Source organism: Hemicordylus capensis, chromosome 4, assembly GCF_027244095.1.
Source record: "Hemicordylus capensis ecotype Gifberg chromosome 4, rHemCap1.1.pri, whole genome shotgun sequence".
Taxonomy (NCBI): Eukaryota; Metazoa; Chordata; class Lepidosauria; order Squamata; family Cordylidae; genus Hemicordylus; species Hemicordylus capensis.
The window spans coordinates 278,048,667-278,075,983 of NC_069660.1; the positions used below are offsets into that span (position 1 = coordinate 278,048,667).

Consider the following 27,317-nt stretch of genomic DNA (forward strand, 5'->3'; position numbering starts at 1 on the left):
CAGCGGGGGGGGGGCCTAAGTTGAGCAGGCCTGGCATAGACAATGCTGAGCTAGATGGACAAACAATCTGACCTGGTGTAAGGCAGCTTTCACTGACAATGAAGGTTGGGGCTACAGTAGTGTAGCAACAGAGGCTTTAACCAGGGCTGCTCAGCTTCAGCCCTGCAGCTGCTTTTGGACTACAACTCTCACAATCCTCAGCTACAGTGGCCCATAGCTAGGGATTATGGGAGTTGTAGGCCAGCATCTGCAGCAGGGCCGAAGTTGAGCAGCCCTGCAGCCTTACTTTTTGCCATGGTCCCTAATCTATCCCCACACCTCATCTCTAATTTCCATGGGACATGTAGTCTGGTCCTAACATTACATTGGTTTTTGCTTGAATATTTCCAAATACCTCTTCACAACCAGACAAGCTAGGAACTTGAACCCTTTTGAAACCATCTTTGGATTTCTGTGAATACACATGAGATGTGTAGGTGCATGTGGCATTGCTGGCAGGCTCTTCCCAAGTACATGGGTTGAGGTGGCTCTGAAAATGCACATAAGCTTTCTTTCTTTGTGTGTTCAGGAGCCATCTTTTTCCAGCATCCTGAAACATAACAGAGAGAGTCCGCTGCACACAGAGAGAGCTCTTTTCAGAATGACTTTACAATGAATGCACAGAGACTAGCGATGGAGCCTTTGCAGTTGCACACTCATTAGACATTCAAAGATAATTTGGAAGGGCTCTCCTTTTTAAAAACAAATAGTCAGATTCACAAGAAACTGAACTGGGTGCCCAGTACATACAACCCTGGATATAATGCACATCAATAGGGACCCACTGTTTACAATTGCTTCTTCTCTTTGACTTCAACTATAAGCAGCTCTCCTTCTCCAGGTACGGGGGAAGGAGTCATGCTAATGATAAGGGACTGGTTAGTGATTCCTCTGAGCAAAGCTGGTTTAGGAGGAGAAGGAGGAGGCGGCGGCGGCGGCAGCGATGACATCTGATCATTTGCAGCTGGTTCTTCTTTGGGGACTGAGGGCTCAACCTGGGTTTGTGGTGCTCTGACTTCAGGAACTTGTGTGGGTTTGTTTTCTGCTGGCTTAGTCTGAGCCTTTGCTTTTCCCTTTTTCTCTTTTTCGGCCCTTTCCCGTTCTTCTTTGTCTTTCCTCTCCTGTTTTTCTTTTTCTTTTCTTTCTTGTTCTTCCTTTTCTTTTTCTTCCTGAAACAAAAACAGTTATATATTAACTTTCCTTGACCTATTTTTCTTTTTCTTTCTTTTCTCGTTCTTCTCTTTCTTTCCTTGCTTGTTCTTCCTTTTCTTTTTCCTCCTGAAACAAAAACAATTAAATATTATTAAATAAGGGTTCTTGAGGGGACATCAAGAACCCTCCCAGCTTTGCCCATGCTGGCTGGTATGATGTGCAGCCCTCTGTTGCTGGAAGGAGAGCTAGGGAGGACTGCAGGTGTGCAACCTTTATCCAGTTGTCTTGGCACAGAAGAGAGCAGGGGAAGCAATTTTCACATCTCTCCCCTTCTTCCCAAAGCCCATGTCCCTTGTGTCAATATGTTCCTGAGGGCTGTGCAGCTCTTAGGAACAGATTTCTATAATGGGCAGGATCTTTGGGAGGGAATAAATGCAAATCGCTTGCTCCTCTCTCTACTCCTGGACCACTACATGCTGCAAAGAAGCCTTCAGCACAGGGATGTGTTGTGTACCTGCAGCCCTTCGCAGGCCTCCTGGCAACAGAGGGCTGTGCATCATGCCAGGGAATGGAAGGCAGAATGCAGTCTACGAAGCACAGCTAATGAGCAGCCCACATTCATTTATTTCAGCATGGCTTGGAAGTTGCAATGGAGTCTTGCACCAATTCTACTGATTACTGGAGGCTGCTCAAAGAAGTTTGGAACTGGCCAGAGGAAACTGTCTCCCTAACAGTGCCTGCCATGTGATAAGTACATTGTTAGCACTAGGGATGTGCAAATCAGTTTGAATGCAAATCGATTTGACTTGAATCTTGGTGATTCAAGTTATTCGCTTGCCTTAAAAGGGCAATTAGATTCAAATTCAAACTGAATTTTTGAAATATGATTCAAGGGCCATTTGGCACCTTTTAAAAACCATCCAGGCCCTTGTATTTGATCTTTGATCAAAATAAACATTGATTGATTCAGGCCTCCAATTGGTTTAAAAAGGTGCCAAAACAGGCTCAAATCGATTCAAATTCAAAATGAATTTCCAAATTCAATTCGATTTTGAGATTTGATTTGATTCAAATTGAATTTTAATCAAAAATTTTGATTCATGCACATCCCTAGTTAGCACCATTGATGGTCCAAGTGTTGTCTAGCATTTTCAAAAGACTACACTGTGTATATCGTGTGGGGAGTTCGCCATATAGTGAGGCTATTCACACAGTCGGAAACTGTGTAGGACAAGGGTCCTAACCAGGTTTGGGAGCTGGGTTGTGTGGGACAACAACTCGGTAGAAGGAGGGAGAAGTGACTATGTGGGAGGCAGGAGCTGGGTAGGACAGCTTTTCTTCCTACCTCGGTCAAATGTTATTGTTTTAAATGTTTGTAAACCACCTTGGGATTTTTCTAATGAAAGGTAGTATATAAATTTAACAATAACATAAATAAGTAAATGCTGGGTAGGACAGCAATGTCCTACCCTGCTCCTGCCTCCCACACAATCACTTCTCCCTCCTCCTACCCAATTGTTTGCTCCCTCATAACCAAAAACTGGGAGTGTGCACAGCTCCCAAACCTGGACAGGACACTTGTCCTACCCAGTTTCCAGTTGTGTGAGCAGCCTCAGTGACTTGCTCATCATACACATGGCCGTGTGCCTTGGCTCCCAGCGAGAATACTGAGATGTGTCCCTGGTGCAGCCACTGTGTTTCTTATGCCACACAATTCCTCACTGTCATCAAAGGGAGAAGCAATGATGGGGTAGGAGAGGCTGTAGCACAGTGGAAGAGCTCAAGCTTCATGTGTAGATGTTCTCGGGTTCAATCCCCAGCATCTCCAGGTAGGGCTGGGAAAGACCCCTGACCCCTGGAGAGGTGCTTCCAGTCTATGTAGACAGTACTGAACTAGATGGACCAATGATCTGACTCAGCGAAAGACAGCTAACTATGTTCAAATGTACACATGTTCCTATGTATAGACCATAAGAGCCTTGCTAGATTAGACCAAGGATCCATTTAGATTAGCATCCTGCTTCCCACAGTGGCAATCCACATGCTTCAAAGAAGTTCACAAGCAGGGCATAAAGTCAACAGCTCTCCCTTGCAGTCTTCCTGTGCCGTTTGCCCTGCAGCAACTTAAAGGCACACTGACTCTGCATGGTGGTTTTGTTTAGCCATCATGGTTCATAGCTCTTGCTAGACCTATGCTTCATGGATCTTTCTTTTAAAGCCATCTAGACCAGTGAGAATCCCCAAAACTCATGGAGTCAAGGTAGGGGTTCTCAAACTGCCATACGTTACGTGTGTTTTATATGAAGAAGCCTATTCTAAGAAGTCTATCCTTGATGATGGAAATAGGCATGGAAAAACAAGGCGAGTTTTCCAAAAAATCTCTGAACTCAGAGGGAGGTTCCAAACTCAAACTGGTATGTTAAGGGATGCCAAAGGACAGATAGTAACTGATTCAGAGAAGCTCAGACAGAGATGGAAGGAGTATACAGAAAATCTGTACAGCAGGGACGTCAACATCCAAGATACTCTAGAAGATATTCCCTACTTGCAAGAACCTCTAGTAGGAAAGATGAAGTTAGATCAGCACTCCGGTCATTACCAAGTCGGAAGGCTACAGGAATTGATGGAATCACTACAGAAATATGGCAGGCAACAGAAGAAGAATCAGTCAAGGCTCTAACCAAACTATACCAGCAAATTTGGAGAACCACACAGTCGCCAACAGATTGGGAGAGATCAGTCTACATACCCATACCAAAGAAAGGAGACTTAACAGATTGCACAAACCATTGCACAATATGCTTAATTTTACATGCTAGCAAAATAATGCTCAGGATAATAAAACGTAGATTAGAACCCTATGTGGAAAGGGAAATGCTGGATGTTCAAGCTGGTTTCAGAAAAGGCCGAGGAACAAGAGACATCATTGCTGATGCATGCTGGATAATTGAGAAAGCCAAAGAATACCAGAAAGAAGTCAATATGTGCTTTATTGACTACAGAAAAGCCTTTGATTGTGTTGACCATGTCAAGTTGTGGAATATCCTTAGGAAAATGGGCATCCCAAAAGATCTCATTGTTCTCATCAGAAACCTATACACAGGACAGGAAGCCACAGTCCAGATGGAACATGGTGAAACAGACTGGTTCCAGATTGGCAAAGGAGTAAGACAAGGTTCTATACTTTCTTCTTCTTTATTCAATTTATATGTTGAACATATACTGAGAAGCTGGATTGGAAGAAGATGAGTGTGGTTTTAAAGTTGAAGGAAGAAACATCAATAACCTGCGCTGCACTGATGACACCACTCTGATAGCTGAGAATGCAGATGATCTGCAAGCTCTAGTAATGAAAGTCAAGGAGCACAATGAAAAAATGGGATGACAGCTAAATGTAGAGAAGACTAAACTAATGACAACTGGTACAGCAACCAGCCTCAGAATTGACACTGTGAAGACACTGAAGTGGTAGATAGCTTCTGCCTTTTAGGATCGACCATCAACAGTCAAGGATCCAGCAGTCAAGAAATACGCCACAGACTAGCACTTGGTAGGGTTGCAATGAAGGCCTTGGAAAGCATATTTAGATGCCATGACATGTCTACACCGACAAATATTAGAATAGCTTGGACCATGGTTTTTCCCATGACACTCTATGGATGAGAAAGCTGGACTTTGAAGAAGCAAGATAGAAAAAGCATTGATGTTGGAGAAGACTTTTGAGGATACCATGGACAGCCAAGAAAACAAAGAAATGAATCATAGAACAAATCAATCTAGAATTTTCACTCCAGGCACAAATGACCAGGCTCAAACTATCATACTTCAGAAACATTATGCGAAGACTCAGCTCCCTTGAGAAGTCCATAATGCTGAGAAAAGTTGAAGGAAAGAGAAGAAGACAACAACCAGCAGCAAGGTGGGTGGACTCGATCATGACAGCAATGAATGCACCACTGAAAGACCTTAAAGGCCAAGTTGAAGACAGATCATCTTGGAGACAATCTATCTATGTGGTTGCTAAGAGTCGACATCGACTTGACAGCACTTCAGTCAATCAATCAATCAATCCTAAATTCACCACCAGTCAGTTTCACTGATGGCCTGAAATTTTTAGGTTTATGAAGGAGAAACATTTCTCTTCTCACCTACTTTCTCGACACCATTCCTAACTTCATAAACCCCAAATGAAAAATAAACATTTCCTAGATGATAGTAAAACACGCTAAGAAGAGAGTCCACAAGGTGAGCACTTAATAGAGTATTCAGATAGCCATGCAGATTGCTGCTATCTTTTTGCCTGGGGGCTGGGATCACATGGGAAGAGGGCTCCTGGCGTAATTTACACAGTGCCACCTGCTGGTCAGCTCTAGCGTTTCATGATTAACCCGAGATTAACCCACCCCTTTACAAACCACTTTTCTGGCAAATTGAATTAATCATGAAAAGCAAGAGCTGGCCAGCAGGGGGTGCAGTGTAAATTGGGCCAGGATCCTTCTTCCCATGTGACAACTCTATCAGATCGCAGAAGAAAAGACGATGGGACTGTTTGTATTCTCCAGAAGCACTTGCCTTAAATTTATTTGCAAGCTCTGTTCTTAGTGACTATAAAGCCTCCTAGTGCTGCACTAAACAGGCATGTCTTTAAACTCTTGGGGAATATAAATGTAGAAGGGAAGGGAATCTCTCCACCCATGGCAAGAGATATCACCCATATTATTTTCTGCTGTGAAGACAGAATGCCTGCATCAAGGTTTCTTAACCTTGGGCCCCCAGATGTTTTTGGACTACAACTCCCATCATCCTCAGCCACAAAGGCCATGTCTGGTGACGATGGGAGTTGTAGTCCAACAACATCTGGGGGCCCAAGGTTAAGAAACCCTGGCCTACATTAACTGAACCAAATTGAAATGATGCCATTTTGTCTTTATTAGAGTGAATTTTTCATTTCTAAACCCTTTTAAGGTTGTCATCAACACATGCATTTGTACATTTTCAGCTGCGGGTGAATCTGTGGGGGGGGGGGCGGGTCTACACTTTCTTGAACATTCCCGAGTATCTTGGGACAGTTGTAAGAATGTACTGTATATAAACCCATGGTGTCGGAAATTCACACTATTTCAGCAAAAAGGTACCAAAAAGAATGTTTACCATGTAGGTAAAACTCCAACTTCAAAAGCCTTATTATTGTCAAATACACATCTTAAAACACACCAGTTCCTGTATACAGAATTTCCCGTCAAACTCCACAACAGGGAATTGTAAATACTAATATCTGGATATCTTCCACCCTCTTCTTTGGAGAGAGTTATGGGAGTGAGGTTCCTTGCTGTTGCTTTTGCCTTTGATTTTGCCCACCCCCTACATCATAGTGGGTAGGCAACTTTGGCTCTCCACTGTCATTGCACTACAATTGCCATCACCCCCAGCTTCAATTTATTGTAGCTGGGGGTGATGGAAGTTGTAGTTCAACAACAGCTGGAGACCAAGGTTGTCTAGCCTGCCCTATGATGTATTTTCCTCTTCTCATTTCTTCCTCATTCCAGATTGCTCTGCTATCCCTGAATTCAATCTATTTCTGTAAGCCACCCTGGAAGCCTTTGGCAGAAGAGCAACCAAAAATGCTTTTCAAATCAATAAAATAAATGAAGGTTACCTGGGCGTCTCTCTCTCTCTTCAGCTTGATGAGCATAGCAACGCCACCTTGTCCCTGACCACCAAGCAATGCTTTGAACATCTTGGGTGTCTCTGGTTTCTGTGTGAGCAGAGCCAGGCCTTTTACGGGTTGTGGTGGTCCAACAGGCTTCCCTGCTTTCTTCATGAGTGCTCTAGATCGCAGGGAGAGGGGAAAACAGAGTATGTGATATTGTCTCTTTTTAGTAGTTTTTAAGCATTTATCTCTGCTAAATCTTTTTAGCATTTATCTCGGCTAAATCTTTTTGAGTGTCAAACTAGATGAGACATTGAATGTGTCACTGTCTCCTATGTGAGGGTTTCCCCCTTTAGAATAGCAACCACAGAATGTGTGATCCAGCGCCGTGCCACAAGTGGAAGAGACTTTAACTTTTTTTTTTTAATGTAAAATATGTATACCCTCCTCCTCCAGTACACTACTGCTCGGGGTGGCATCCAGCATTAATAAAGTAGACAATATAGAACAATAAAAAACTAATAAAAGTTAAAAAGTTAGAAGACCAGATTAAAACCACAATTAAAAGTTACACATTTTAAAAGTTTCAAATCGCAAGTTATAATTAAAAAGCTAAAAACTATGGAACCTACCAGATATCAGCAGCAAATAAAATATTTAAAAGCCTCTCTAAGAAGATGTGTCAATTGTTTCTTTAAAACACGGAGGTAGGGAGTATGGTGGAGCTCTTCCAAAGGAGTGTTCTAAAGCGGAAGGGCCACAACCAAAAAGGCCTTGTCTCTAGTCCCAACCAGCTGGATCCCCATTAGTCTTTGCACCTCTGTCATTTGCGTGCCGAAAAAACCCCTCTCACAAACCGGCTCTTTGCCCCCATGGGTGCCATGTGCCTTGATAAACTGCTCTCCATGGTGGGCCACCTCCTACCTGGGCCTCCTAAATTTTGTGATGGGGCTTACACTGGTGGATAAGAGAAAGGAGGCAACGAAGGCACTAGGAGAACAATATGCTTAAGTGCACCAGCAGATTCACACACTCTAGCCCTACTCAAGCATTATGGAAGGAGAGAGTGCACATGGTTACAGCATACTTGAGAGTGCACAACAACCTTCTTGCATTTAGGATGTTAGTGGGAAGGATTTCTCTGTGAGTACTCCGTTTCTCTCCAAACGTACTTGTGGAAAGTGTGACCATTCAAGAGCACATCAGCACAGAGGGTGGGACTTAAGAGCATGCTCTTGTGAATGCTGTACTCAGATACAGCATCCTCAAGTAGAAGAATGCCTGAACAGAGCTCCAGTGAGGCTTTTTCAGTTCTATATAAAACATTCCAAATTGCATGGTCAATTGCTGTTTACATTTAGGAAATTGCAGTTGTTCCTTGCAGAAACTTTGATGTTCAAAGGCTAGATGGATCCTGCTGATTTTGTGCTGAAGTAATTTCCTGGATGTCTCCAAAATGTCTAAAATATTTGGGCACATGCTGGCAATTACCTCCCAGGTAAGTGCATATGAGATCTATCAGAGCGGCTGTCTTGGCCACCAGAAGCAGGCAGCCTCTGATCTTCTAGTATTAGAACTGAATTAACAGACATTATTTTCAGAATATGTGTGTGCCTTTTTACTGGAGATAGGTAGCTATCTAGATATATGAATAGATATACACACTAACTGAATTTTGCAGTTTGATTTGAATTTGGACTGAATTCAAACCAAACCGCTGGTCCATGAACTGGTTCGTTCGAACTGGCTGGCTGGTCTGGTCTATTCAACCAAACTGGTTTGTTGGATTGAGGGGCTATGCTGGTAAAGGGGAATCCGGAGTAGCAAAGTGGTGGGGGAACACTAGAAAAGTTTTCTAAAGGACCACCAGTCTCTGTGTGTGTGTGTGTGTGTGTGTGTGTGCGTGCGCGCGGGGGGTGAGAGGGCACCTTCAAAAGTCGACTAAGGTTTTTATTGGCCCCACGGCCACCACTGGCACAGCCCAAGCACAGCTCAAAGCACCCCAGGCACAGCCCAAGCATGCAACACATGCTCCAGGAACCTGCCCGCATGGCAAGTGGCGAGGTTCTGACGTTGTGGGTGTGTGACCCTAACCGGCCAGAACTGTGCCACTGCCACATGGGTGGGTTGCTAGAGGGAGTGCCATGTGCTTGGGCTGTGCCAGGGGGGCTTTGAGGAGCGAGAGCGGCAGCCTCGCTCTAAGGCCACTAAGAACCTTAATCTTCTTTTAAATGTGTGCTCTCACCTCCCCCTGGCCACCCTTTAGAAGACTTTTCAAGGATTCCCCCACCCCTTTGCTTGTAAAGGGGCATTTTCACCACATTCCTCTTGACAAGCATAGCCCCTCAATCTGCCAAACTGGTCCACCAGGAACCAGGCTCGGTTTGTCTTGATCGAGGCTGGACCCCCTCCAGTAAGGTTCATAAGTGAACCATTGAACCATTGAACTGGCCCAGTTCAAAGTGGACCAGTTCAGAATCGAACGGTTCATGCACACCCCTATCCAGATGGTTGGATGCCAGTTTTGTTGTCTTGTGAATTTCCCAGAGAACAATTTGTTATGGGGCGGCTAAGAAATAAAGTTTATTAATTATGTATCATCAATCATCATCATCATCATCATCATCATCATCACATTGTCATTCTTTTTCTTTATTCCATTGTTAATGATGTGTCTATCAAGACATTTGGAAATAAATAAGTTGCCCACATAATGTGCAGCGAGAGGCATGCTTGCTGCTTCTGAGCCGCTGTACACCCCAGCTGTGCTGTTTGCCAAAGTGGTGCTACTCTGTGGCCAATAACAAGAGTGCCATTGCACTTGCAATGCTACACCCATCATTTCCAACAGGAACAGCATCACAAGTGCAATGACACACAACTTCATGGCCACGGAGCAGCCACACCTTCTCAAACAACTCAAGTGGGGCGTAAAGCAGCTCGAAAGCAGAAAGCATGACTCTCATTTGGATTGGTGGCTTGCTGCACAGTATGGAAGCCAGTAACATTAGCATAACATAACACTCTTGGCACTTCTTGTTTGGAACTTTTTGTTTGTATGTCAGTCTCGAGTTATCCCTCCTCCAAAGCTATTGTGATAATTTACAGCTATGAGCAGTAATAGGGCATTTTAGAATCCACTATCACTGCTCATCTTTGTTCATTCATAATCTTCTTTGGTGCAAAATAATGAATGAACTTAGAAAGAATCAACTCTCATTTCCTACCATAGAATCTACTCTCAGAACACCTCAGATACTGAAAACAACAAAACCCAGTCCCCCATGGGCTTGTGGTTTTGGGGGTGGTTGGCATCCTATGTGCACTACACCACACAACTCACTCTGGGCCACCCTGGTGCCCCCCAAGTGAAGTTATGGGGCTGCTGAATTCCCCATTATTCCCTATGGGGGGGGGGAAGCTTAAAGATGCACCAACTTCAATTTTTTTTAAAAAAAATCACCCCTTTGCCCAATTTCTTTGAAATTTGGGTGGTAGCTTCTACCCACTGGGCACTACCACCCAACCCACTTTGGCCACAAAATGAAGGTCCAAATCCCCAAATTTTTTCAGGTCCGAATCTGGGTGATTTGTTTTGTACTCGAATCTGGGCAATTGAGCACAGGGGCGGTTTGTTCTGTTTAAAAAATGACTGAATCAGCCAGATTCGAGTACAAATCATTTTGTACACAAATCGATTTGCACATCCCAAGATCATTAATGTCTCTCTGAGGAAAGGCAGGATGCCTCCTTGTCTTAAGGAGGCAATTGTTAGACCACTTTTTAAGAAATCGGCATTGGATTCCTCAGAGTTAGACAATTATGAGGTGGGTCTCACGATCAACGAGACCCGCCTCCAGAGGGTTTGCAGGGAGAGCAGGCTAAGTCTGTTCTCCCCACAGATGAGCAGCAAGTGCTGCCTGGGTGGCCGCTGTGGCCACCCACACAACAGCTGGCTCCATCACGGAGCCAGCCAGGGCTTGGGAGTTTGGGGGCCATGCGGCCCCTGGAAGCTCCAGCATGCCCTGCATGAGTGCACAGGGCATGCTCGAGAGACCCCCGAGCCAGGATGCTGAAAAGCAGCCTCCCGGTCAGGGGTCTACTCATGAGTTGCTGTGGTGAGGAGCCACGCAACTCACGATTTAAAAAAAAAAAAAAACGGGTTTGCGGAGCACTCGCTCCGCAAACCCGGTTTAAAGGCAGGGGTAGTTTAGCGAGTTACCCGCTTAGGAACCACCGGGCTCGCAGCCGAGCCCAGTGGTTCTCATGATGGGAGAAAATCGGGCTAGCCTTCACTAGCCCAATTTTCTCCCATCGTATGAATAGCCTCTATATGTTTCAAACCTCCCATGGTTGAGCAAGGTGATTGAGAGTGTGGTGGCCTCTCAACTCCAGACAGTCTTGGTAGAAGCAGATTATCTGGACCCGTTTCAAATGGGCTTTCCAGTGGGCTATGAGGTGGAGACCACCTTGGTCAGCCTGTTGGCTGATTTTCAACTAGGAATTGATGAGGGGAGTGTAATTCTGTGGGTTGTCTTGGAACTCTCAATAGCTTTTGTTACCATCAGCCATTGTATCCTTCTGGACCCCCTGGGGGTGGGTGGGGGTGGGAGGTACTGCTTTGCAGTGGTTCTGCTCCCACCTCTCAGGTAGATTCCAGATAGTGTCACTTGGAGACTATTGCTCCTCAAAATGAGAGCTATTTATGGAGTGTTGTGGGCTCCCATTTTTTCAATGCTTTTTAACATTTACATGAAACTGCTGGAAGAGATCATCAGGAGATTTGGTGCAGGGTGTTATCAATATGCTGATGACACTCAGATATATTTCTCCATATCAGCTCCATCAGGAAATGGTTTAACCTCCCTAAATGCCTGCCTGGAGTCGGTGATGGGCTGGACGAGGGAGAACAAACTGAAGATTAATCCAAACAAGACAGAGGTACTTATTGTGGGAGGTTGGAACTAAGGAAATGGTATAGACCTGCCTGTTTTGTATGGGATTACACTCCCATTGAAAGAACAGGTATGTAGTCTGGAGTATTTCTGGATCCAAACCTCTATCAGGTTGAGAAAGTGGCCAGGAGTGCTTTCTATCAGCTTTGGCTGATATACCAGCTACATCTGTTTCTGGAGATAAACGACCTTAAAATAGTGGTGCATAACACCCAGGCTCGACTGCAGCAATGTGCTCTATATTGGGCTGCCTTTGTACGAAGTCCAGAAACTTCAACTGGTGCAGAATGTGGCAGCCAGGTTGGTCTCCAGGTCAAAGAGACCACATTATTCATATTTTAAAAGAACCATACTGCCTGCCAATAGGTTTCTGGGTGAAATACAAAGTGCGTGTTATAACCTATAAAACCCTGAATGGCTTTGGTCTAAGACATTTAAGAGAGTACCTTCTTCTTCATGAATCCCACCTCCTGTGTTAAGATCATCAGAGGAGGTCTGATTGAGTTTACGACTTACTTGTTTGGTGGTGACCCAAAACTGGGCCTTTTCTAGGGTTGCCCCGGGGCTCTGGAACATGATCTCAAACAAAATCAGAGCCTCTCCATCTCTGGCAATTTTAAAGCAACATCTGAAACCACACCTAGTTTATCAGGCTTTAAATTCATAATGTTTTAAAGTGTTATTGATAGTTATTTTAAACTGTTTTAAATAATCTATTGTTTTAATTGTTGTTTTAATCTGTAAACTGCTTAGAGATCTTAATATCTGAATATGGAGTGGTATCTATGTGAAAATAAATAAAAATAAGAAATAATAAGAAACAATTCTCTCTCTCTCTCTCTCTCTCTTCGATCTAAGCCAATTGTTCTAAAGTTATGTGGTAGTTTATGTGATATAGTTATGAGAACACACTTTCCCTTCTTCCTCAAGAGCTTTTCAGAGTCAGGATAGTGCACCAAGATTTCATTGAGTGTCTTCTTGTCAAGAATAAAAAGGTTGGCAAATCCGTGGGCCACCACATTAGCAGTTCGCCGATTCCCTCCACTTGCCGCTAGGAGGCTGAAATGGCAGAGAGAAAACAAATTTCTTTAAGCTTCAAATTGTCAACACTGTAGATAGGTTGTTTTATCAGCTGCTCTTGTAGTTATAATAGGTTGCTAACACTTATCCTGTGTACTTATTTGTAGCTTAAACCTATTACTTTCCATCCTGATTACAGAATTTTTATTCTCCAAAATCTTTTGGACTGAATTCCAATCAAATAAACAAACAAACCTGGATCCTCACCCTGTATCCTTGTTTGTTACTAGTCCTCATAAACTTTCTTCACCTGACTAGTTTGGCTTGTCAACATTCCTTTTGAACTAGCCCAATTCTCAAGAAATCCTCCCTGCATTCAGTATATGAGTGGAGGGAGAAGCAGGACTACATCTGAGGGCCAACCCCCTAGCAGCGGCATGCTTGGTGTTTGTCTGCAAGAGGCACAGCTGAATGTGCAGAGAGTTCCTTCACACAATTTGGAATTCTAGATGATCAGGGTTCTGGTTCAATTAAAGGTCAACATCCAGACTAACTAAGTACTAGGCTTGTGCATTTCAATTCGGCAACAAAATATTTTGTGTCTGAAAATGGCATTTCCGGATGTTTTGTATACAAATCGAAATGAAAAAATTAAAAACATATTTTTTTTGTATACAAATCAAAATGACCCTATTTCGGAGCCAAAGTTTTGTTCTTTGGAAAACATTTCGGACCTTTGGTCTCCTGACTGCAGCAACCATCAAGACAGTGAGTGTTTGTCAAGAAAATTAGCAGAAGATAAGAAGATATGCAAAAAGCAGGCACAGCATCCCTGAGGAAGCTCATTTCCTTGGAATGTGTTGTATTGTAATGCAATTGTGTGCTAAGAAATCCTGATTAACTATTGCCAGCTCTAACAAACAACAGTGCCCTTAATGTATTCACTCTGTCTGGGCTGATTGCTTTGAGAATGTGGCAAGATGTGGCAAGGGTGGGTGGGGGAGTTTGGTTCAATTCATTCAACAAGTTAGTTACTCAGTCACTTCTGCCTTTCTGCCTCATTCAAGAGAGAGAGAAAGAACTAGTATTGCATTGCATGTCTAAACTCAAGTTTCCATGATGCCATGCTTGCCTTGCTGCCAACCTGAGCCCAGCATGCAAGCCTGCTATGGCTACTGCATGCTACTGCATGCCAGCCTGGGAATTGATTAATTTGCTGCTGCATTGCTTGCTTTTTTGTTCCAGAAGATTTTTCCCCTCACCCCTTGAGATAATCACTGCCTGAATGTGCCCTGTGTCAGCAGCCACCAGTGCCCTGAGTGAGTGGGGAGGCAAGTTGGAGGGAGGTTTGGGGTTGCAATTGAATTTAAAAAGTTCTGTGTTGTGGTTTAGCTTAGAGGAAGTTTAAACAGGGGTTCTGTGTGAGAGAATCTAGCTATTGTGTAGCTATAGTTATATTGTGTCTCTCTGTTCCCTTACTGCTCCCTATTTAGTTTCTGTGTGTGTGTTTGTGTGCAATTCAAATGCCTGCCTAGGATGGTTTGTTGTTCTGCTGTATTTTGGGACCTCATCGATGGGCATCCTGCTGGTTTTCTCTCTCTCTCTCTGTTTGTGTGGACTTCTTTGCAATGAAGATTGGGTCATATTGTGAATTCTATTCTATCATCATCATTTTTATTCAAACTAGATTGTGTGCATCAAATAGGTTGTGGTGCCACAGGCTCCAATCTGTTGCAGAAAAGTAAAAAAATGTGCCAAGTCTGTTGCCTCTGTGCGATCTTGACTAGTCCGTCTGACTCTGCTGCATCTGTGTGATCTTGCTTTGAAAACCTGGTTCTTTGTAAAGCTCTGTGGTTGTTGTTGATGTGGTGTTGTTGGTGTGTTGAAAAAAATGTCTGTGGATGCGAACTGCTTGCTTGGTGGAGGAGGGAGGGGAGGGCAGGGCACACTTGATGCTGCTGTTGGCCATAGTTTTCTGCATATGATGCTTGATTTGAAAACCTGGTTCTTTAAGAAGCTCTGCTAGTCTGCTCTTCTCTGTTGTGTGTGCTGCCTGGCAATGATTTTCTATGAATTGTGTGTCTTTGTGGCAAATTTGGGGCAGAAAGGGGGTAGAGCAGTGGGTTGGGCATTAGCACCCCAGGGGGTGCCTGCTCACCGCCCATATTGCAAAGGAGTTAGCCAAAGGCCTGATTTTAAATTGATTTCTGAAGTTTACGCATCTTTAAGGTTTTATCCCATAGGGGTTTCAGCAGCCCCATAACTGCACTGGGGGAGGGGGTGCTGGGGTGGCCCAGAGTGAGTAGTGGTGTATTGCACAGAGGGTGCCAACCACCCCCATGGGTTGCTAACCAACAACCAAACAACCAAACAACAAAACCCTGTACTCCATGGGCTTGTGGGTATGGGGGTGGTTGGCACCCTATTTGCACCACGCCACCACTCGCTCCACTCCCAGTGGGCACTACCTCCCACCCTACTCTGCTCTGGGCCACCCCTTCCTCCCCCCCCCAACATGAAGCTATACTTTTGCTGAAACCTCCATTATTCCCTGTGGGAAATATCTTAAACTTCAAAAATTCACCAAAAATCAGCCCTTTGCCCAATTCCTCTGAGATTTGGGTGGTAGCTTCCACTCATTGGGCACTACCACCCCCACCCACTAGTTTTGCCCTGGGGCTGTTTTAAAAAATACAAAACATTTTGGATTCTGATTTTGCAATTTTGAACACAAAACAAAATTGGGCTGTTTTGCATTGGTTGATTCCGAACAAAATGGGGGTGTTTTGGGTTTGGGCCAAAACAAAACAGGGGGTGGGGGAAGCACAACCCTACAAAGTACTGGTGCTGCTAACTCTGCACTGGCTGTGCAACCCTTGGGTACCTATTTTGTGGAGTCACAGAAGACTTCAAAGGGAAAGGGAGATAAATAAAAACCATCCTCCCTTGAGGCATCAGAGCAGTGTTGCTACACAAGCACTTTCTTAGTCTGGATGCCAGCCAATATATCATTAACTAGAAGAACAATATAGTATATTGTTAACAATATATCATTATATTAGAGGTACAATGTGCCATTAACCAGAAGAACAAAGTGACTCTTGACTTTGAAATCAATGGGGGATATTGCAGAGTAAACCAACACAGCATATGCTGACTTGGAAAAGAAGCATCTTTTAACGTGGTGATTCTCTTTATTTAGCAGGGGAGAGTAACTGGCCCTATCCACCCCCAGCACAGTACCTCCAGTGACTGCTGCTGGTGTCTCTCTTATGTTTCTTTTAGATTGTGAGCCCTTTGGAGACAGGGATCCATCTTATTTTTATTTATTATTTCTCTGTGTAAACTGCCCTGAGCCATTTTTGGAAGGGCGGTATAGAAATTGAATAAATAAATAAATAATAGAGCTTCTAGTTTTGTTATAGTGAGGGGCTGAGTGAGTCTAGCAGTGATTCTTAGGGTAAGTCCTGGGATATTAGAAATATATTGGCTGGCATACTACAAAGGGACATATCACAAACATAGGCGTAACGATGGGGGGGCAGGGGGGCACGTGCCCCAGGCGCCATCTTCGTGGGTCACGTGGGGGGCGCCGCCATGACCCCCACGGATCCAATTTTTTTTTTTAAAAAATTTTTAAAAAAATTTCAGCAGTCAAGGGAGCGTGTCGGTGCCCCCTACCCCACGAGCAGCCCCTTCCGCGCCCGCCCCCCCATGGCTTGGCGCCGTGGCGGCGGCCTGGCGGGCGCCTAGTTTCCTGCTGCAGCCTGCTTGCCTTGGCTTGACCACAGTCCCGACCACAAATTCATGGGCCCGGAGTGGCCAACAGCTTGGCCAATAGGGGTGGAACAGGGGCGGGCTTGTGATGAGGCGGGAACCCACACTTCCAGCTTGGAAACTCCTCGGGGTGCCAGGAGCTGCAGCAGCAGCAAGAAAGCCTGCAGGATGCGGCGGCGGCAGTGAGCAAGAGGCGGCTGCTGCTGCTGCCTTGAAGAAGCGTTTACATTTTAGTGTGCGTGTCTCCGTCCCCCGCTCCCCATTCCAGGACTCCACAGACAAAGACTGAAAGAAAGACAAACGGGGAAGCCTGGAATCTGCTGCAAAAATCCGCTCTAAACCCTAGAATGTTTTATTAGTAACTCATTGGCAATCAAGCCCCACCAGAAACAATAATCAGTGCTTCTCTAAAAAGATTGCCCGAGATTATAGCCTCTTGCTTAGACTTTGAACGCGGGCAGCAACAGACTGGTTGAGACAGGGACTTTATCCTGCTCGAAGACCAGGCTGCGGGCCTGAGAGCCCTTGGAAGCAAACAGCGGCGGGACGTAAATAAAAGCCATTGGGCGGCGGCATCAGCTGATGGGCAACGCGCGGCCACCTTTTCGCCAAGTCCATCAAAACGCTCTATCGGGCTGCAGGATCTGCTGAATGGGGCCGCTGCCGCCTTATCAGAGCTCGGCGCTGCTGCCTCCTGACGAGTTGTTAACTGCGCGGGGGCTGCCGAAAGTGCCAAACAGACAGCTCTGGGCAAGCGCCTTCAGGCGGAAGAAAGCGCTCTGGCTCCGGCCCCGCCCCGCTTGGACGGGAAAGACGCCAAAGGTGAGGAGCGAAGGGGAACTTTGACTGTAGTGTCTACATTGGTGGGGTGGGTGGGGGAGTGGGCTTGGGGGTCAAGGATGGATGAGGGCAGCCCCCGGCCTGGCACTGGCAGCCCAGCGGAGGAATCGGGGCGGGCATTCGGTATGTGGAAGACGTTGAGTTATTGGTTTTTGGATTTTTAGAAATACAGCACCATGACTCTTAATTTTCACTGGACTCTTGTAATGCTCTCCATTTAAACAGGGATCTGCATTAAAATAATCATTACTTAATGTTTCAAAGAGCTAAAAGGCAGTAGAACCAGCATTTAAAACAAGGATGCCCAACTGGTGGCTCATGAAACTATCTGTGCTGCAGAGCAATTTCATCTGACTCCTGAGCTTGACTGCCTCAGCAAATTTTAACCAAAGAATGGTGGTAAAATTTTCTCACAGTTTTGCCTGTGAGAAATATTGTGAGATTATTACATCTCACTTTGGTGAATTTCATGTCTAATGCCCATGACTATGCTGCTTGAGCACCTGTGCTCTTATCTGTGAAGAAGTCTTTGTTATAGATCTTTTGAAGATTGATTTTAGAGCCGGACTACAAGTCAAGGAGATGGTTATATGCCAGCGTGGTGTAGTGGTTAGAGTGCTGGACTAGGACCGGGGAGACCCGAGTTCAAATCCCCATTCAGCCATAACACTAGCTGGGTGACTCTGGGCCAGTCACTTCTCTCAGCCTAACCTACTTCACAGGGCTGTTGTGAAAGAGAAACTCAAGTATGTAGTACACCACTCTGGGCTCCTTGGAGGAAGAGCGGGATATAAATGTAAAAATAATAATAATAATAATAATATGGCAAAATAAACATTTGTTCCCTTCTTCTGCCAAAAGAAAGTGGCCTCAAAGGATTTTTAAATTTATTTCTTATTTAAAACATGACTAATTTATTCTATTCAAGAGTCTATCTTGGCCATACTCAAATTTAAATAACGTGTGAGTTATGGATCTTTTCTGATACATACAGGAATAAAGAACTGTATATTATGCAAATCAGAATCAGAACCTGTTCAGTACTCATGTCAGCTGAATAACAGACTCTTAAAAAATATATATATTTGTTCAGAGGGAGTGTTAATTGTGAGGTCTTCTCTTTCATCATCTCGTGAGCCACTTCTCTTTCAGTAAACTCCCCACCCTGCAACTCCCCTGCAACCCTAACCCTAACCCTTTTAGACAAGACCAGTGTTCACATTAACTTAATTTCTTGTGTGCATTTTGATGAGTATTTAAATAGTATGTAAATAAAATACAGTTTATTGTTTAACAAATTTTATTTTATGATATTATTTTAATTGCAAACTGTCCAGAGATGCAAGTTTTGGACAGGTATAGAAGTCTGTTAGATATATAAAACAAAATTAAACTTGAAACCCCTTTACTAACTGCTGGTCCGGGAAACGGCACACAAAGAATGTAGCGGTGCTTGACACTCTGCACAAATGGTTTAGCGGTCCTTGAGTCCAAAAAGGTTGAGAAACACTGCTCTAGTGGCTTGCCGTGTCTCTAGTTGCGAGGAAAAACCTAAGTGTAATGTGGGATGTATCATCAGATGTATGTTGGGGGGGCGCGGTGGGGGGGGCGCCATTTCAGTGCTTGCCCCGGGCGCCATTTTCCCTAGTTACGCCTCTGATCACAAATTAAAATAATGGCCGACATACCACACAAGGGTATGTCAGCCTTGTAATGTTACATGCATGCTAGTTGTGCAAGCACAACAACTCTGTAAATGATGATACATAACAGTAAGCCTGTTGGAAACAAAGGGCTTACTCTTCTGTAACATCATTTGCACGCTTATTGCATTTGCTCAATATGCACAACTTGGGAGCATGCAACATTACCGTGCTAATGTACCCTTGTGTGGTACGTCGGCCATTATTTTAATCTGTGATATGTCCATGTAAGTTGTACATGAGAGAAAAGTGGGAATGAATGCAAAGAAGGTATTACAATACACATACCCTAAGAATATATATTGGCAAATGTACACAAGTGTCCTCTTGTACATATGTATTTAACACTTGGATATTAGGTAACCAGGTCTGAAAATTGTTGCAAGGTGTATCACTTCAGAAATCAATGTGCTTCCCAATTCGACCTTGACTCTGAGTGAGACTGTCCCCAGATTTCTAGCTGTTCCTGTGCAAAATCTGTGAAATCGTCTGTTGAAATATTCTTTTCCAGCAGCAGCTGAGGCTGGGTGACAGCCCAGGCTGTTGCTGTTGAAATCTGCCAGAAGAAAAAGGAGTGCAGGTTCCAGGTGCTAAACCAGAGCCCAGTTTTCTTCCTGCTACTGTTAATCTCCTGCTGGCAACTCCAACCCTAATCTGCCTTTGAAAACAGGCAACCTGCTCCGTGCCAATTTTAAATTTATCCTCGGCTTGCAGCTCCCCTTGTGGCTATGGAAATATGCCAGATGCATTTAAGAAAATGTAAATAGTTCCTGCCAGCTGACAAATAAGCAGTTCACAAACAATTGGTCTAAAACTTCCTACTGGCAGAGGGCACAATCCACCAGAAGACTGCCCTGTAAAAGCTCCATTGAAATGTATGGAAAGGAAGCCAGCTCAAGGACAAAAAATAACAACTCACCAGATGTTAAAAGCCGGGGGGGGGGAGAGATCTTCAGCTGAGGCCTAAAAGACATTGAGGCTGTTCACAACTGTGGAAGAAACCAGGCTAAGGGAGCCCAGCTTGGTTTCCCCTGCACATGTGAACCACCGGGAGCCGTGTAGCTCCTGGCAGTTAGCCCACTTAGTTGCCCCTCCCCTTAAACTAGGTTAGCAGAGCGAGTGCTCTGCTAACCCCGCTTTGGTGATCGTGAGTTGCTGTGGTGTGGCTCCACACTGTGGTGACTCATGAGTAGACCCCCAACCAGGAGCCTTCAGCAAGCCTCCCAGCCTCAGGGGTCTCCCCAGAATGCCCCGTGCACTTCCGCGGGGCACCCTGGATTTCCAGGGGTCGGGCGGCTCCTGATCCCCACTGCCCCTACTGGCTCCATAACGGAGCCGGTAGTCATGTGGGCGGCCAATCTGGCTGCCCAGGGTGAGCTCCCCACTAAGCCTGCTCTCCTTGCAGAGCCCAGTTAGGCGCTGCACGTGGATTGTGTGTAGAGCCTCATTATCTTACATTCCAAGTGAGCTGCATGGAGAAGGAAAGGCAGGAAAGATTGTGCTGTCAAGGCAGTGTTGACTCCTGGCGACCACAGAGCCCTGTAGTTTTCTTGGTAGAATACAGAAGTGGTTTACCATTGCCTTCTCCCATGCAGTATGAGATGATGCCTTTCAGCACCTTCCTATATAGCTGCTGCCCAATATAAATGGGGTGTCTCTCACCACTGAAATGGCCCTTTCTCCCCTTGCTACCTACTGTACCTCTGATAGCAAGGGCAGCTGGAGAATGGCCGCTGATGATGAGGTAGGTTATATGGGAGTAGCTGGCATCAGAAAGGTCATCACTAGATGCAATGGCAGGGGAAGGAGTTCCACAACCAAGAAGGCACCATCCCTTGTTGCTACCCCAGAAGGTGGGGACACTCTGCTACATTGAAAAGGTTCTTAATAGTTGGGCAGGTTCATATGGGAATGCTCTTTGTAAAAACTGGGGCTTGCATGTGGGGCTTCCAGTAAAACCTGGGGTTTCCACAGGGTCACTGCAATCATGTGAAAAATGGAGGCTACATGGATAGGTTTCCAGCAGAGGTGCATTTGAGTGGAGATGTCTGCAAGGACTGAGAGTCTCATGTGGAGGGCTGTCTAGGTGATAACTGTACTCATGGAAATCAATGGAGAACCCCTAGGAGGAGATGGCAGGCCGTAAACATGAGTGTTTCTACTTCAGCACCTCCTGAAAGTGAGCCTGAAAGAGGCCCTGCATGCTCCAGGAGACATGATCCTATGGAGCTCACTAGGTTTATGCCATGTGTGCAGCCTCAGAAAAGATTACCAATCCCAGGAGCACCTGCGCCATTCCTGGGGCTCCATGGAAAAAGGAAAACATAAAAGCCAGTCTTCAGAAGACAGCTGCTTGTTCTCTCACAGTGGGGAGTGAAGAGAAAGGACTTTCTCATGACTCTTGACAGTTCTGATAAGTAGTTTTAGGGCAGGGGGTGAGGTGGAGGCTTAGGTTGGCCTCAAGGGCTGACCTCTTTTCAAAGTGGACCCTCTCAAAGGAGGGCTGAAGAGGGCCAAGGCAAATAGGGGAGTCTTTGGAAGTTCCGACAGAGATGCACCTAGGTAATTTTGGAGCCTGGACATAAAGGATTTTTGGACCCTGCCCCTGCCAGATAAGCCCCAATGCACTATTTTTTATACTAGAAAATGCTCACGGAAAGCTGGGTGATTTTTGTTTTAAAAAGAAGGAATTCTGAATAAGATACTTCCCAATGACCTGCAAATACCACATTTTGAATGGACAATCCTGCCACTTCAATTAGCTGGATGCACTACCCCTCCCCACAACTCACTCAGTTCCAAACTGGTCCACAAAACAAAGCATGACTGCTTTGCGCAGGCCTAGTAATTAATTAATAATTAGTAAGCATGAATTAAGGCAAGGGGTTCACAAAACTTGGGTCCCCAAATATTGTTGGACTACAACTCCCATCATGGCACCACAATGACCAAAGGTCATTGGCCAATATGGCTGGAGATGACAGGAACTATAGTCCCAACAACATCTGGAGACCCCCAAATTAAGGTAATATAGACTTGGTCAGTTCTATGAAACATCAGTTTGTCCAAAACAACAGACAAATACCTGATCTCTCCAAATACAGCTCCTGCTCTCAAGGTGACTAGGACCTTGGTGCCATCAGGACCTCCGAGGACTTGAACCTCACCTTGTTTGATGATGTACATCTCTCTACCAATTTCTCCCTAGATGAAAACATACAGGAGAAAACATTGTTGCTTCATAGTAGCTAGCTGATCTTACATGGCAGAACAGGAGGAACGACTGTCAAATATACTCCAAAGTGTAAGGGTCCTTCCCTCCCCCCCACTTGATGAACTTGCCACAGATTGAATCCCCTCTCACCCCCCACCAGTTTTGGCAAGATGAAGCAACCTCTTGAATTGACCACGATAAGGTAAGATCATAACTGATTATCACCAGTTTCAGGGTGCTGGTGGTTCTGAGTGACTCAGAACACAGATACCTGAAGGATTACCTTCCCCCACAGACTGCCCTGGAGAAATTGCACGTCCTTCCACTCCACAGATAATAGTAGCTGAGAGAGGGCAATTTATGTCAGGTAAATGGTGTGGCATGGTGGGGGCAACCTTTTCCCCCTCCAGAGCTGTGGCCTTGATCCAAATCAGGCCCTCCCAGCAGTTATTTATACAAAAATAAAAAGACATCTGGAGATCTGATTACAGTTTTTTTTACATCATGTATAGTTTGGCTTTTAGACAAACAATGGTAAAGGCAACAGTGGAACATAATTTAATGGAAGTGGAATAAGGCCTCAGACAGATTTATTTCTTAAGGGGTAGGCACTGTTTTATACTCTACTCATATCTGCTGCAACTCCCACATGGATTTTTGCTTCATCTCACCTTGTTGGGTTCTTATTGTTCCCCTACCCCCCAGCTACCCAACATGATGATCCATTTCAGAGCTTTTCTCTCCTACTCCTCGAAACAGCAAAAAGTCATTGCTCCTGGGCTTGCCCTTCATTCACTTTGAAAGGTTGCCTGTACAAAAAAGGGGTCACTATGGACTCTCAGTAGGTTCACCCCTCAAGTTTTGTATATCTCTGTTCTACTTATGTAGAACATACAAATGCATTCTGAATTTCAAGAGAGACAAATGCTCTACACAAATGCTATTTTACTCAGATGGCACTGCAAGCTTTCAATTTTCATAGAGCTCTGTTGTGGGGATGTGCTGAAACACAGTTTGGCTGTCCGAATCGCTACCATCTCCCTTTAAATTTGAGGGCTTACACAGCCCCTCTAAAGTGTGGGAGAGCAGGTCAGTACCTGCTCCTCCTCCTCTACTTACCACCATTGCTGCCATTCCGGCTCTCCCCCCAGCTATGCCCATGGGCCAGCGGGGCATCTCCCAGCTGCCCCTGTGCAGCGCCAGGACACACATTGCCTCTGAGCATGCATGGTGGCCATCTGTGTGGTCAGCAATCATGCTGGCTACATCCGTACTCTATTGTATTCTTTTCAGTAATATTTTGCAGTTTGTTTGTTTGGACATTTGTCCCAAGGGAGATCCTGTAGAGAGCTCCTTTCTAGCAAACTTTCTCCCAATAGATGTTGCTCCAGTTAAAGGAATACCTCTAACTCTGGTGTGGGCAGATCTAAAGTTTTCAAGAGCTTGTGTGTGCACGCGCATGCCAGAGCCTTGAGAGCTAACAGCACAAAACAGCAGCATGGGGAAGTCAAGTCAGTAATCATACGGCAGCTTGTTCAAAAAATTATATTGACATAATAAAGCATTGTAACTTCACATCCCCTGAATACCAGGAGAACTTTGCTGCAGGATGGGAGGAGGGAAAGAGGTGTTGCTTTGTGGAGGAAGAAAGCGGAGAGAAATGTATGGCAGAGAAAGTAAAGGAAACTCAAAAAGAAAGAGAGATTAAAAATAATATGGCCGCACCCCCCCTCGGCCAGCCAACCAGATTTATAGTATTGGCTGGAAACTAGGGAGGGGGACGTAGTCCACGAAGCCTGGAGAGCTACTTCAGATAAACCCGGTAGCTACCAGTAGCTCCTGACCAACCAAATGCCCACCCCTGCTCTAACCCACCTTGCCTCTCTCATTCTCCAAGACAAGCACGCCAACAGCAACCCAAACAAACGAAACATTGCACATTCAAAAGTAAATCAGCATTTTAATTATTTTTCCTAATGATCACCTGCATAATTTCAAAGGGAAAATCAAGAATAATCAGCCAACCAAGGCATCTGCTGTTTCCTGCATATTTACCAGCTCATTTGTGAGCTGATTAGCATTCAAATGAAGTGAATTATACCTGGACGAACAGGACTAAAATGTCTGAGCATATGATATATGTACCCAATCAAAGTAATCTTGTATGCTATAAAAGAAAAGGTAGCATAAAGTTGGGACATGTGCATCATTTGTAGAGGCAATATGGTCTAGTGGATGGAACATTCTCCTTTTACTCAGTAGATCTAGATTTACCCAGAACCTCACACATAGGCAAAGATTTGAACTGCTTCTTCAAACCCATTCCAGGCCTGTTCTGTTCCTTGGGATAGAAGCCTTTCATAGAGAGTTCCTGATCCTACAAATTCCCTCTTTAAAGTGTGAGATCATCCCTTCTACAATCCTCCATTATTTTTGTCAAATAAGATAAATGGCATGCCTTCAGGAAACCCCTCAACATTGACAGGTCTGTTGAAGAAATCTTGGGTTTGTTGTGGAATTCTGGCACAAAACAGAAAATTCCAGCGCATGTTTTATGGTGCACAGTGTGATCACAAAGAACACTAGGCAAGCCTATTTGACCTCATTGTCACACAGAGTTCACATGAATGCCTGAAAATAAGTTGGTGGGAACCACTTGTTCCTGATGAGTGCACGTGTGAGCTGCAAGTATGGTTCGTTTTGTGTCATTTGAACCTGCCACAGTCTGGTTCCCGAGCTGGACTTCCCTCTACTGCCCAACACTGGCAACTGACACCTGAAGTCAGGCAGAAAGTGTCAGGTGAATGTGGGTTGCCTGGCTCAGGAACTTGACTTTGGCAAGTTTGGATGATATGCCCACTGGGATTGTGTGTTCGCCTGGAACTAGAGGTTCCTGGGAACTGTGCCTTGCAGTGGATCATGAGAAATCACCTTGAATGAATTGGGAATGTACCTTAGAGCACATGCAACATTCCCCTGAGGTTCTGCATTGCTGGGCAAGACCAATAGGGATGGGTCCCTCTTTCAGGGATGCCGGTCCACCATTACTGACCTTCTCATTAAGAGATTAGTATCCAGGAATTCTGGAGCACAGTACAAGAATTGCCAACCTAAGGATGCCAGATGCTACAGCAGTATGAATGTTGATCCAGATTATTGCTGATGAAGCACAGAGAACTTTAATTTGTGTATCTCATTCTTTTCAGGTGGTAAATCACAGAATTTTACTGTTTGGTCTTGTACAGTTCAATCTCTTTGCTACAGGAATACACTCACATGCACAGTTTCATGCCTAAAACATTCCACTTAAATAAGGAAACCTAATGATGTGTGCCAATAGATAATAGACTCCAATTAATTTTTTAAAAAATCATATAACTAATAAAATCCATATTGTCTGGACTAAGTTTGGAATTTGAGAGCATATAATTATAATTTCACATTGCACTGTAATTACTTTTTATGCTATGAAATTCACCCAAGATTAATTTTGTTCAAATTTTATTCTTGACCTATAGCTGAACTCCTTTTCTAATATCCTCATTATTCTTGCATTTGAAAGAGAAATAGTAAAAATCACCTTTTTGCAGACGAAGTCACCAGGTAAATACACAATGGACTTCAGTCTCAGCAGCATGTCACATATCATTTGGGTATCACATCCCTAGAAATATATAATTTATAAAAAGAATCATCATTATTAGAATACATTATACAATAGTTGTAATGATTACTGGTAATACTACAGCACTGTCAAAGATGGAGGAGCGGGGGGAGGAGGAGATCTTAATCTTCATGTCTTGGCCATAAATGTTGATTGTAAACTAGCACAAAGGCAGAATGTCCCTGGCTTACTCTGCAGTATCTCTAGTTAAAGAATTAGATAGCAGGTGTGTAGTAATCAGCCTCCCCTCCCTCTAAAGAGATAACTGGAAGCGAACCCTTGTTTGACTAACAGGCTGGTGAGCTCCAGGGCTTAGCCAATCAGCATACCAGGTGGGTGGGACCTAGAGAGCTGTTGCCAGGAAGAAGGGAATTCTTTGTTGGACAAGAAGCTAGGCTGGAGATGCTGAGAAGAATGGTGGCCATGGAAGCTGGCTGCAAGAGAATGACTCTGCAGATCCTTGGAAGACAGGAGGGCAGGAAGCTTGAGCTCTCATCTGGCTTTTGGTGAGTTCAAGGAAAAGAAGCCTGGGCTTTGGCTTCTGAAAGATTAATTTAGGGGAAAGTTTGTTAGTCAGACTTTGCGTTAGGGGTGTTCTATTTCTTTGGTTTGTGAATCCCTTACAGATAAGGATTCAACCCCAGGGAACAACCCCCAGTTCCTCTGGCTCTGGTAGGAGTCATGACACATGCATTGTTCATGACTGTATATTATCTATATCTCTCTCTATATATTTCTCTAAGGCATACCCATGGCTAATCCTGTGTGTGGCAGCTCTCACAAATGAGAGTTTGTGAGCTGAAACACCTGATTGGGCAGTGGGGATTCCATATGCAGATGAGGAGGAGCTTGTGATGATTAAGGTCAGTTGGAATGCAACTGTTACTGGAAAGAGCCCCTTCAGGAGAAGGAGGCTGCCATTGTGTGTATTAGATGAGGAAACAAGATGAACAAGATTTGTTAACTCAGAAAGGGAGGAGGGAGAAAGACAGAGGGGAAGAGTGAGTGGAGGGGAGAGAGAAAGTGAGAAAGCGAGGTTGAGGGACGGGCCCAAGCCAGTCAGTGGCCTGAGGGGACCAAGTGGCCATGGAAGTGGCAGCAGCAAGGAAAGGCCAGGTCAACCTCTGCTGCTCCTGTGGGGAGAAGCAGGGCTCAGGTGAGGGTGGGGAGGTCACTGGGGATAGAGGACTGCAGCTTGGCCAATAGGTGCTAGCAATGCTGCAGCTGCAACCAAGAGGGGTGAGGGGGATGGAAACAATGGGATGGAGGAGGAGGACCAGGAGTGTGGCTCAAGTGAGGGTGG

The 27,317-nt window shown here is 44.8% G+C and overlaps 1 protein-coding gene across 1 annotated transcript in view; it reads right to left on the reverse strand.

Moving 5' to 3' along the window:
• Positions 1–288: 288 nt before the first annotated feature.
• Positions 289–27,317, reverse strand: part of CNGB3 (cyclic nucleotide gated channel subunit beta 3) — a 190,223-nt gene continuing 163,194 nt past the window's right edge. The window contains exons 14-18 of the mRNA XM_053313409.1: positions 25,931–26,014; positions 22,222–22,340; positions 12,709–12,855; positions 6,848–7,019; positions 289–1,208 (exon numbers count right to left, since the gene is read on the reverse strand). Of these exons, the coding sequence (XP_053169384.1) occupies positions 828–1,208; positions 6,848–7,019; positions 12,709–12,855; positions 22,222–22,340; positions 25,931–26,014 (903 nt within the window). The 3' untranslated portion in view covers positions 289–827. The remainder of the gene's footprint in view (positions 1,209–6,847; positions 7,020–12,708; positions 12,856–22,221; positions 22,341–25,930; positions 26,015–27,317) is intronic.